Source organism: Falco cherrug, chromosome 4 (assembly GCF_023634085.1).
Source record: "Falco cherrug isolate bFalChe1 chromosome 4, bFalChe1.pri, whole genome shotgun sequence".
NCBI classification, from domain to species: Eukaryota; Metazoa; Chordata; class Aves; order Falconiformes; family Falconidae; genus Falco; species Falco cherrug.
In genome coordinates this window covers 66,478,544-66,491,820 of record NC_073700.1, presented here as the reverse complement: position 1 = coordinate 66,491,820, position 13,277 = coordinate 66,478,544, and the positions used below count along the sequence as shown (strand labels likewise).

Below are 13,277 nucleotides of genomic sequence, written 5' to 3'. Positions count from 1 at the left end.
CTAGACCCGGGAGGCTCCAGCTGAGTCTCCGAAGTCCAGCCAGAACCTGGATTGCTGGACAACGGAAGTCAAGGTTCTCTGTTCACTCTTCTCAAGATCTCAGTCAACGTCATCTGACTTGAGGTGAAGGAGGAACCAGGTGTCCATTGCTGGCTGCACTTCACAATTACATTTTTAACAGCAAAAGACTCTTTACCAGTTCCCAGGCAAACTTTGTCTTGATAAAAAGGTGTATCAGCTACTAGTTTGGAAAGGGACGGGGAGTTAAGGTTTTGCTGTTTTTTTTAAAATCATGGAAATACAGTGCGGTGGTTAGTTCTCAGCCAAATTAATCACTGCACAATTACTCCCTCTCCCAATCTTTTTAATAAAAAGCTTTGCAACAGAAAGACGTAAATGAAACTGGAAAAAGATCCAGGGATGAGGGATTTAATCTGTAACTGAAGTATCTCGTTATGCCTCAGAGTTCTTAGCAACGTATGTTGTTTCCTTGACAAGCTTTAATGAAATAGAAATATAAATCAGTAAAGTTCATGATGCAAAGAGTCTGTAAACTTAACAGGCTATATCACATTCAGACTAGAAGATACTGCATAGCTCTTCAATGGCGAGGCATTATGTAATATTTGCTATACTGTGCTTTTAACCTTCAGTGTTTTACAAACCATACTGCCCCCAGCACATGCAGGGAGGTATATATTTACTTTTTTCTAGTTTGTAAAAGAGAGATAACTTCTGTCAGATAGTGTAGGAATTGGTCTAAAGGTTAGGACTATAACTTGGAAATTTACAGTGTGCTGCTCATACAATTAATTTGAACTTGGAATCATGATCAAAATGCAATTTTCATAATAAGTGTCAATTTCTCATGATAATGCTTTTTCTAGAGGAAATCAGAACTTTATATTTACATGCTCTTTATCTCACATAAGCCCTATTTACAAAGAAATTGAAATGCTGTACTGTCGCTCTTCGTACTTGTACTTTATGTTCCTAAGAGCTCTCAGAAGCACACAGTGGGATTTATGTCTCTGAATAAGGTGCTTAACTAGGTGTCTCCCTGTGTCAGTGGAGCGTCTCATTTCCCATTACAAACAATGGAGATTTACTCCACGCACACATAACTATTCAGCTTAACCCAACCTTACGTTTCATCAGCTCAACAGCTCTTGAGGCTCTACTGCCTATAACTGCAACACAGGTGCCCAATGGATTTGCAATTCCTTCCCTGCTATCTCCTGTTAGGCAGGCAGCGACGGCCTGGCCTTCCCAGCCATGCTTGATCCCTGTGTCTCAGTCCTGGCTTGGCGAGGTCTTCTACAGATAGCTTATAGTTAAAACTAACGTGGAAGTAGTAAATAAATGTCCACTAGTCCAGTGACTCCCACCTCACTTAGGGCCCCTCAGAGCTGGCACATGGTATAAACTTTCAGAGATAAGCAGCATTCCAGATTTTTAACTGGCCACTAAAACATGGTATTCCAAACCTGCTGTCTTAGACATTACTACTGTTTTTAAATAAACCCATTTTCTTTACACCACTGCAGAGAATACACTGGTTTAAGCATGCAAAGTTAGGAAAAACATTTGCCACATGCCCCATAAATGGTAACACCATGCACACTTAAACCAAAATAAAAAGCAAACCCCAGTAACTATACACAAGACCTTGTGAAACACATTAAAATAAAGATGGAGGTATTTTTTAAAAGTACCTTCAAGCAGAGAATATGCTCTTGCAACAGTATTAATTTTCAACTAGATCGGGCTGTTCAGAGGGTAACAGTTCAGTCTAGTGTTGCATAAAGATGAACCATTATACAGGATGTTTGATTAACCTTCTTATTCCTTTTTTCTCCATGGACTTACTGTTTCAACAGTCACATAAACCCACTCTAAAGGTAGCTTAAGTCCTAAGTCACTGCAAGGAACTGCACTCTAGAATATTTAAACTCATCCACATACATTGCTCAAGAGCCGGTTCTTACTATTTTCAGCTTTCTTGAATATCCATCATCATTTTACAGTAATACAAAACGAGTCATCTGTCCACCTGTAATGCAGCAGTTGCATCAGAGGATGAAGCAGAGGCCAAGGTTAAGGGCAATGCAGAAGACGGAGGGCGTCACCTCCCAGACTGGACACTAGAGGAAAGCAGCCAGCCTGTTGTGAAGGAAATACTCTGACGGCACAAATCTAAACCAGACAGGCAGCGAAGACAGTAAGGCTCAACAGCGGCAAAAGGACACTACGATAGCAGCAACGCTGCAGGCCAAGGACGAACTGAGCTCAGCTCAACCCAGCTGGCTTGAGCACCAGCTGCGGGGAGGCTGTGGTGACAAGTCATTCACAACATCACAGACCAGGACTAGTGACGTATTTGGACACCGGGTCCATGACAAGCCTCGTGGTGCTGCAGTTTACTCACTGCAGTAACAAAGCCCACGAGCGTGTGAAGCTGCTGTGGGAGAGGGGGAAGGGTCAGACAAACTGCACACAGTTGATTTTATTGTGTATGTATACACCTGGAGGGGACCTACTGCAGTGTAGTTTTCTTGTAATGGGATTTTAGATTCCTTTCTTGCCTTGGCAATACAAGACAACTCTTTCTTCACCTAAATGAAAGGTTATTTCAACAATCTAAAAACCCTAGAAAATCTTAAGTTATAGGAGAAAGGAGGATTTTCTTCTTTTACTTCCTGTGGGTCACCTATTCTGCCAGTACTGATCTCCTCCTTTTCGGAGGCCAATAAAGCTAAACACACCTCTCTCTCTTCCCAAAGTTCTGTTATTTCTATTAATATCAAAAACGATAAAGTAATGTTTAAAAAAAAAAATCACACTGTTTCATACTTTCAGTCTTTGCAGTGAGTGAAGCAAAAAGGCAGAAGTCAATCCTTCCATTTACACGAGAGGAATGCTTTCTGCAAGGAGTACGTTTTGAGGAGAAATGGCAGCACTAAGGACGTGAGATCCTGAAAAAGTCAGGGGGTAGAGAACACGAGCAAAGAATGGAAGTTACACACTGTATGGTTTGTTAGATGCTTGCCCTGCATGCGACAGAAAGTACACAATTATGTGAATAGCAGAAGAGAAGGTAACAGGCTTAACCAGATGGATTATGTGGGATGTTAGAAAGGAACAAGAACCTCATTTCCTTCCCAATAATTGGCTCTGAGAGAAAAAAAAAGGGAAAGGAGGTGAACATGGTGGGTGTGGCAAGCAGAATTAACATTTTTACAACCAGTTTTGGATATGCTGAGAAGTGGAACAGTTGCAGAGAAAAGGAAAGTATATTTCATCATGTAGCTCAGAATGCTAGACAAAGTATTTGGATTTGTTGTCACAGCAAGGACAGATAAGAGCTTAAATACTCGTAACTCTTGCTTCCTCCTCTCATTTTGCCTTTACAAAATCTTTTGAGTACAACACAGAAAGGGAGACAGCAGGCAATAAAATTAGAGATACAGATCCTTCCCTTCCACTGGATCCTGAAAAGTGCCCTTGGATAAAGTGATGTGCTGCCTTCCCTACTTCTTCATTCCCTTCCCTCTAATCTGATCTCTGTAGCTTTTATCTCTCAGCACTCTTCTGACATCCATTCCCCATATCATCCTCCCCTTCTCATCCTTCCCCAGCAGCTGGGGATCCCAGGGAAGGAGGGGAACACCTAAAACATTTAAGAAAGCGCAGCCTTAAAGTCGACAGAAGACACCTGTCCATCACTCCTGGTTTACTGACTCGCTCTTCTGGATACTGCTGTTTTCTCCTTGCGTGTTGGGTGTGAAGAGAACTGAAGTCAGCATTTCCAAATGGACATGAGGTGTGCCGGCAGAATTTAGGAGGGACTAAGAAACTGGGAAAAACTGCATCTAGACAGGACAAGAACATCTCCTCCTCTCACATGAACATTTTTTTCCATGGCGACACCCAAGCTAGCTGGGCTATAAGGACTGTGGATACTACCAGTTTCAATAGAAATAAGGATGGAAAAAATAAGAAGCGTATTCAATTATAAAATCAGTGGAATATATGCATTTCACACTTTAAGTACAGGCTAGTTATACACTAGGTTAATAAGCCAAAGCAGTTACAATGAAAAATCCATAAGGCTACTCTGAATGTTCCCAGTTATTCTAATAAAAACAGTGATATTTATAGGCTGGGATATCTTAGGAGTACCTAAACTAGCTTTGCAAACATATCAACTTTAAGCCGAGTGACTGCTGATTTGAGGAAACAGAAGGCAATCCCTTCCCTGAACATTGTCTCTCTCTACAATCCAAAGAGCTTCTTCAATCCTAACAGCTGTTCTATTCTATATCCACACATTTAGCTGCAAAACCAACCCAACTCCCCCCCCCCCCCCAAATCACTTGCAGAATAGTTTAAGCCAGTATTGGTAGTATTAGTAAGTAGGCAATCTTGCTGTCAAAACAAGTTAAAATTTTTCAAGCTTCATTCTTTAAAACCCCAGAATCAAAGCAACAGTAAATAAAACTGAGCAAGACTCAAACTGTGATTAACTGAGTGTGACACACAGTGAGTTTGAAGTGACATGCAAAGGGAAAAACAAAAGGAAGAAAATGAAAGAAGATACAAACTGAGACTTAGAGACCAGCTTTACGTCCATAGTTTGGATTCTTGAAATTGTTAATAGGGCTCTTGTATATTGGATTTTCTTGCTGAAGTAAAAGAAATGGTCAATGTCGAATAATTCAACAGGAAAAAAAAAAAAAAGAGAAGAACATTCTCAGCTATCACTGAAAAAAAAAATTATACTATATATAAAGAAAAGTGTTAGTAGGGTTTTTTTCCCAGCATAGAATTAATTAGCTTTCTTAAATAAAACCAAAAAGCTTCCTAGGAGATTTTTTTTAAAGTATTCTCTTACCAAGCATACGTGGGTATTAACTTCTACAGAACTGTAGTAAAGGGTTTTTGATGAGCAGATTCCTAAAATTTCCCAGAGGCAGCAACCCTATAGCCTATGTAAGCCTGTGGACCATAGGCTTGTTTTTCTTGCACACTCTTCTGTTGACAACGGGCTGGGAAGATTTCAACAAACCAGTACCAGCCATGATCCTGTGACCAGTAATTGAAATCTCCCAACTAAACCTGTAGGAGTATTTACAAGATCTCTTTCGCAAGCATAAATTCTTCTTCATTTTATACAAAAGTGACTCATCTTCTGATAAACATTTTTACAATATGTTGTAAAAAGTGTGGTAGAACTGCAAAGCTGAACTGTTCTGTCACCATCACATTTTCTCTCTGAAATTTTCTTTCAAGCTGGAGCTACTACTCACTTTTCTAACCCAGGAGGTACTTCCCAAAGAGGGCTGGGTTTGAGGTGGGTTGTTTTTTGGTTTTTTTTTGTAATGGTGGTAACATAGAACTTGTTTTAAAGTCAGCTTAAAATAAGGATATTTCTGCTCCTCCGTAGGCCACAAGGCAGAAATACAATCTGAAACATTTAAGATACATGAATAAAATTCTTCTTTCATAGCTTTTATACAGATAAAAGTCTCTTGACTTACCGTATCCCACTTGGCATTCATCTTCTCCTTTTCAAATTTAGCAAATTCTCTTCTGTCATGAATGATCATTAGTAGTTTCCAAATCAATAATAATGCAAGTCCAATAAGAACAATTCCAGCAACCACACCAGCTACGATGGGAATGATGTCAGGGCCACTGGGACATTCTAGGGAACAAAGCAAGGGAAGCATGACTTTACAAAATGGTAAAGGTGGTGCACATCCAGATGCTTTTAAAATTTTATTTTGTATTGAAGCCAGTATTTTGAGTATCAGAGAAATACCAATATTGTTGTCCTTTCAAATAAAGGAATTTCTGGCATGTACATCATGTAACATCCCAGCTTAATTTTATCCTTAGTACTGGAGTTAAATAACTAGCAGCTGCATTTTAAACACACTAGAGCTCCAAGTCAAAGATGGTGCTGGAGTGATTAAACCAGCTAGAGTACAGATGCAGATGAGCATAACAGTTCCCACATACTCTGTCAACAGCATTACAGAAAAAGGGTGTTCCTCATTTTACCTCAGATGACTTATTGTTAGTAGCCAATATACAGAGATAAGTAACAACTTTGCTTCTGAGACAGATTTTTCAGATATATATGTTTTTTTTAGGTTATTTCCTCATCTTTGGAATTGATCTCTGCTGAAATAGAACATTTTCTTTGGATAAAATTATCATGTACTTTCAAAATAAGCAAATTATGTATTTGAAAAGAGTAATATAGATGCAAAATGATTTACGGTGACTGACATAGAAATAATAATCCTCCAAAATAAACCCCAACTCTTCTATTAATATAAGATTCTCAATGATCACAAATTTAACAAAGGCTTTTGCAGAGCTCAATGCACAGACTGAAAAAGGTAGAAGCAAATCAATGCAATTCCTGTGCTGTCAATAGGAACACTGCTTCCCCCCAGTCTTGGCAGCGGCCTCTGCAGGAGTGAGGGAAGCGGGAAGGGACGCAACAGGAATTCCTCGGGGACCAGTAAGGAACAAGTGTCTGCTTCACCGAATACAACTCTACTGAACAGAGCTTGCTCCTTCAGCACCTGTATGGCACCAAATTAAGGTGCCTCCTGGCGTCTGAAGGCTTGATTGTGCTCTTAACGAAAACAACAGAAGCTCATCCACGAAGAAAAGGTCAGATGCCAAACGTGTATGGCATGTGTTACCGCATCTTAAAAGACGACAGGGCTCAAGGCCCTCCACTATACTTTGAACTACATTTTTACAGAATTTAAAACATTCTGACTTAAAGTGATATTTATTTCTAAGAGCCGCTAGCCACTGATCTGTACTATGTGATGATCACCCAAATGATCAGTTCTGAAAATTCCTTGAGTAGAATACAAGGCTAAACCTTTCAACACACACGTAAGGTGTGTATTTTGTGTCAGGCTTATAAAAAAAAATCACGAGACCACACACTGCTAATGTACAAGACCAGAATTTTTGCAGTGTTAGATGCAACATCCTGTGATTCCAACTAAAATACTTTTGGTAGATAAACAGTAAATTACTGATTGAGCTATAGAATTGTTCTCTCTTTTCTATCAGAAGACTGAACAAAATCAAGAACTGTTGACTATGAAGGACTAACTAAGCAAAAGCCTTTTTGGATCTATTCTCGAAGTTACCTCAGTTAAGTAAAAGTAAAATTTTATGCTGCCAGCATGAAATAATTTAAAGTTTGCAGCACAATACACAGTTTTGCGGTGGTGGTTTTTTTTGCCTAAGTCTGGCCTCACATTATTCGGAAAAGGAAAATAGAAAAGCAACAACCCCCTCCAGACATCATTGTTTCTAGCCTGTAGCACAAGCCTGGTCAAAAAGAGTTATCAAAATTGAAGTATCTAGGACTTGCTATAGGACATGTAAAACAAGCCTGCGAAGTATGTCAAGTGGAAATACTTTAACAAATTTAAGTATCTGATTGACTTTTTGTTTTTAAAACACAAAACCTGCTTCTGTCAGCCTGAAGGTTAGAAAAAATCTAGATCTAGAGAGACTTCGGGTTTTTAAAAGCCACTCAAGTTCCAGAGATCCACAGCTCTCACTCGGAACAGGTACCCATTTCCAAATATATCTAATTCACACAAAGCAACCAGTGCTACTTTGTGGTACACAACTGCATGAATTAACAATGAAGATGAAAGGAGAGCGAGTAGGCAACACCATGTTCATACCTGGGGTCTCTACCACGTGGACGTTGGCTTCACCATTGGAGTTGACAGAATATGTGAAGTAGAACCAGCAGTCGTCAACATCCTTCTCTTTACAATGTGACAATGGATCAGGCTGTCCAGGCTGCGGTAACTTGTCTCGACTTTCTACCCGTGTCATGTTGAAATGCATACATTCCTGAGAACATGTTTCCTTCTTTTCTCCCTTATCGAAAGCTCTGCATTGAACGCAGTCCCTGTGGAAGTATAAATCAGAAGCAATAATGTTTAATACGTTCAGAAAGGATTTCTAGCATTTAATCTGAAGAAACATAAAGGAGAGAGAAGCTAATCTTTTTGTCATAAAGGCCAGGAAAAAAATAAAGCAAGATATGGCTTTTTACTGGCTAGAACATTAATGCACCTTGTCATTAACAAAAGCCCCCTTTAATAAATTCCTCTTTCCCTGGATGACCCACAAGTTTCAAACACAGAAAGAAAAAAAAAAAAAAAAAAAAAAAAAGAAAAAAATGTACCTAAATCTCTAAAAGGAAATAAGGCTAAAACTTCTTTAACACCTCCACCTGAAAAAAGAATACTCTCAGGGAATGCAGTGTAGGAACAGAATATTTACAGTGAAACAGGATCTGAGATACAAGACAGATTAGAAAAAACAGATAGGTTTTACAGTAGGGTATCACTCCGAGTAGCTCATCAAAGCAGACTGAGCAGGATTTTTATACTGAAAAGACTGCACTGAGACCTGCATAAAAAAAACCCAGGAATCAGCCCAGCCACTAATCATAAATTTCAAAGTTTCTGTGCAGAAAACGCTTGTTTCTAAAAACTTGGATCTCCAAAGACAGGGATGCAAATTTCACTGGTCCACACAGTTCTAGTTTAGTTTTTGACTGTCAGGATAATCTGACTTTTTCAATAGTATCTTGGAATAAAAGTTTTAAGCAAAAAGCTTAGCTGAAGTTTTAAAGTATTCTAGAAATTGCACAGTATACATATATTTTTGTTACATTAATTTCAAAAGGTCAAGATGATGGGACTGTTCCCTCCAGCTCTGCGGAAGATTGGCTGTCAATAATTACACACAAAACGGGGGAAAGCTGTAACCTGCCCAAGTGAGTCTGAATGGTTAAAACTGATTCAGCATAACATACACGTTTGTATGCCTAATAAAAAATGGCAAAGAAAAAAACTTAAGAAATAATTAGCCTACCTGGAAGCAATCAAAATACTGTATTAATGTTTTTCTTGTTAATTTTTGATTCTCACCCAACAACTCTTACTGTCTAAAGGAATGATACAATATGCCTTCCCTATATTTCAGGGTAGAATAAAGCACAGTATCAAAGCCCTTGTTTTAAAAATTCTGCACACGTAAGTATCACAAACTCAAATCCACAGAAGCTAGGGCTCTGTTTTTTAGGTACTTACTTATGCTCTGCACAGACGCCAAGGCAAGTCTGACACATTTCACATGTAGGGCCTTGGAATTTGGGATCTGTACAGTTACAGGTGCCACACTCGCAGGTTCCTCTTCCATTGCAAATCTGCCCATTAGATGCCATACACGGAGAAGTATCCAAAGAACAATCACAGGCGCTGCCAGTGAAGTTGGGGAAACATTCACATACTCTGCATTTGCAGATACCATTTCCTGTGCATTGAAAAGGTATTTCAGCGAAATGAAGTCTAAACATAAAACTAAACCTCTGACAGTAAGAAATAAATGTTCACCATCTCAGGATAAGATACAGGGAAGCAAAAACCCTACTGGAGAGATAATGAATTAAAAGCTACAAAATAAATTTTACCTTCTTGAAAAACTTACAGGTGTTTCTCCCCTTTATAAACAGAACAACAGGACTAGGGAAAGCTGATCAAGAACAGCATAAATGTGATGGCCATATCTCCTGGGTGGAGAGCATCACAGCACTGCTTCAGGTCAGAATTTTATATGTATATAGATGCATTGATCACTCCTGTCTTCGTATCTATCTCTATGCAAATTTATAAAGTGAAACCTAAAAAGATGAGCAATGCACTTAGGCTTCACAACACAGAAAAATGAAACACCTTTGGCTCCCCAGAACGTGACCATTCAGCTGCTGTACTTCTGACCTCACCCACCCAAACTTTATGCTCCTTATGCTCCTCACTCAGGAAACAACAGACCTGTATCTCCCGAAGGGAGATCTTTGGCTACACTATATTGAGAATAAAGCATTTAAGTCAATACTTATCGTCACCAGATATTCTGGAACGCTACCACCACTGCTCTTGTCCTTTGTGGAACTGGCGAGCAATAGTATATTCTGAGAAAATCAGATGAGGTGTTCTCATAATTCAGTTAAAAGTTTAGTGGTTTCTCTATTTTATTTATGTATCACAATCAAAATTGAGGTGGTAGTTACACTCCTACCAGGTTACTTCCATGTGCAAAGCAGCCTAGGGAAGTTATAGGACAAAAATACATACAACAAAGTAATTTAAACACTGTCTGCTAAAGATTTTTCTAAATTGCTTTTGATTTTGGGAATTAAGTTCCATCAGTCTTGCTTCCTGCATTTAAACTGTTTTCCTGCATCTTGCCCATTCTAGTCTTCACTTACCTTTTAGAATAGTCTCAAGACAGCACCTCCCTGGTATCCTGTCAAGTACCAGGTCAAGCCCTTACTATTACAAGTAAGCTGAGGTCATTATCTCTTTTGATTAACATGGTGGTTAAACTGAGCCAGCATAACATTATAATTTCAAGCCAGTTGTCTCAGCTTTCTTCACTATAACACCTGAGAGTAATTCCGTAATAAAAAGAAGTAGTCAACTTCACTTTACATCTTTCTTGGAGCTGTGATTCAAGGAAGGTAAAATGTGTATTAATACACTCTACGTTCATGATCACAGAGAGCTGTTTTATTAATAGGCAAGTGTTTTCAATCACTAAACCCACGGTTATTCTCATATCTGCTATCACGTGGCTATGACCTTTAAGCTAAGTATCACTACTCTACAGGGTTGAGTTGACAGACTTGTAAACTGCTGGGCAGTTTTGCCTGCAGAAAACTCTGAAGTAGTTTCTCACCTCCACAAATCAAACCATTTGATCGATCACAGTTGAAGTTATCACATTCACAATATTTGCCAGAATACACTTCATTGGTGTTTTCTCTTTTCTTGCATACACATTGTCCACAAATGCATTCTCCATTGTTACTGCATATTTCTGTACTGTTCTCTCTCCTGCAGTAAGCATCCATATCCTCACTATTTACTTCATCTGTACTACATTCACATAGTCTTCCAATACGTCCTTCATTACATCTGCAAGGTAAAGACACAACTAAAAATGTAAGCTTAATTAAGTCATACAATAAAGAGACTGCAAAAATAGCACAAAGAACAGGAGTAAAAGTGACTACTCTTCTCAAGGGATATTCCAAGTTAAACTTCAAATGAGATTTCTAGCTGACATCTATGTACCCGTTCTTGAAGCCGCTGGAGCAAATTAGACGAAGTTGCTCATATGCAGACTACTCGTTCCAGGTGGGAATCTGTGTCACCACCTCTAACTACATTGCCACATAACCACTATTAATCCCTCTCTCATGCGACAGACCAGTAATTATTGAGTGACTGTTCACTGTAGATGCTGTCATCTTTCATTGACAAGACTGCCCAAGAACAGCAATTAGGCAGGACAGTAGATGATCCTCAGAGCTGCTGATCTGAGATCTTTGGAAATCAGCACTTCTCATTATCAAAGTTAAAACACTGATGACCAAATGGGAGGTTGTTCTTGTTCCCAGCAGTGATTGACAACCTGTTGTAAGGTGACGATCAGAGACAATGGTTCTGTCAGGAAACTGCTACTGTCGCAAATGCAGAAGGCTGTTCTTACCCACAGGTCTGTTCAACCTCATCAGAAACTACAAGGACACCAGCAACAGTGATACCAAGTTTAAGTCTTTCTACACAAAGATGGGAAAAATCTATTCTCCTTATTTAAAGGGACCATCAAAAACTGACTGCAAAATGGCACAACGGACCACTAAACACTGGATACAAAGTGACTTACTCCTCAACTTACAGAATACTAGGCAGTTAGGGGACCACACCTCAGTATTTTAAACAACCTATTAACTACCAACAACAACTTCACCAGGCAGATGTTAGTCCATTCTACACCAGAAATCCTCTGAGTAAATCAGTATTTTTTGCTTCATTTTAAAAAAGTCACATATTAAACCATGAGGAATGAGAATTCTGCATTTCATTTCAGTCACAGTTCACTGGGCAGAAACCAATACTGCTTTCAAAAGTCCTGGATTTTATTTTCCTAGAGAAGATCTTAATTCCATTCTGCTCTTACCATTTTCCTCTCAAGGTTTCCAAGAAGAAACAGTTTTCATTTTTGCTGTAGAGTTGGGGTTTTTTTGGATTTGTTGGTTTTTGGTTTTTTTTTTTTTTTTTTTTTTTGTTTGGGGAGGGGGGGGCGAGGGGCTTGAACCTTGACCTATTAGGTTGATCTTCAACCAGTCTCCACTGAAACCCCGAGATTTTGCACTACTCTCATTGTGTGTCATGCCAGAAAATCCAATATAATTTAACTTAATTTTCAAATGTGTAATAAGGAATGCATGTGTAATATAATCGCTGTGACTGGCAATGATGGACATTTCAAAAGCAAAACTATACAAAAAAAATCACATATATTCTGAAAGATTTATAGATATAGGCAATTAGAAGATACACTGTAATAAGACCCCAAAAGGTTAGAAATAAAGTAGGGAGAACAGACTGGGATGTCATCCAAAATAAAAAGGTGGTTCTTTCATGACTTTTTACTGTTTCCTGCTATGAAACAATTGGTGCCCATATGGGTAGAAGCTCCTACCAAAAACCTAGAAAGCCTTTGAATTTCTTGAAATCAACAGATCTCACATTAGAAGGATATAATTAGATCAGTATGAATACTTGCAAAACCATCACGTTTTGTCCCATAAATCCATAATTTTGCCAAATTACATGGTCTTCAAAATTAAATGAAAACGCAGAAAGACCTATACCCTTTAAAGCACTGGCTCAAGGCCAAACATGAATTCTGACTTATACAATACTGCCAAACCAATGAGCAATACTATGAATTCCAGTCTAGGGATTATTTGCAGAGATAAGGCAGTATGTCAAAATATCCTAAAAGAAATAGGTCTGTAGCAGTAATTCTTGTCCTTTCACTAGAAAAAATTAGTAAGGCCAAGTAAACCCTAACTGAGGAAACAAAGGTCTTGCTCATATTTCTCGTTTGCAAAAATAAAATGCCTACTTATTTACCTGCAGGCACCACATTCGAATGTGCCATTTCCTTCGTGGCAGGCTGGACTGTTAGGCTCTCCTTCACTTTGACACTGACATTCACAGATGAACTGGAGATTAATTTCCACTTCTTCGGTGAATCCCAGTGGTTTAATTTTAATTGTTTCATTTTGTCCTTTCTTTGGGCATTCATTAGCTGTCACATTAATCTCAAAAATAACCTGCAAAGAAAAACAA

At 38.8% G+C, this 13,277-nt stretch overlaps 1 protein-coding gene across 3 annotated transcripts in view; it reads right to left on the bottom strand.

Moving 5' to 3' along the window:
• Positions 1-13,277, bottom strand: part of ITGB1 (integrin subunit beta 1) — a 45,216-nt gene that overhangs the window by 3,237 nt on the left and 28,702 nt on the right. For all 3 annotated transcript variants that reach the window (XM_055707717.1, XM_055707718.1, XM_027809780.2), the window contains exons 11-15: positions 13,059-13,261; positions 10,810-11,048; positions 9,162-9,384; positions 7,737-7,969; positions 5,541-5,707 (exon numbers count right to left, since the gene is read on the bottom strand). In XM_055707717.1, coding sequence (XP_055563692.1) covers positions 5,541-5,707; positions 7,737-7,969; positions 9,162-9,384; positions 10,810-11,048; positions 13,059-13,261 — 1,065 coding nt within the window. The remainder of the gene's footprint in view (positions 1-5,540; positions 5,708-7,736; positions 7,970-9,161; positions 9,385-10,809; positions 11,049-13,058; positions 13,262-13,277) is intronic.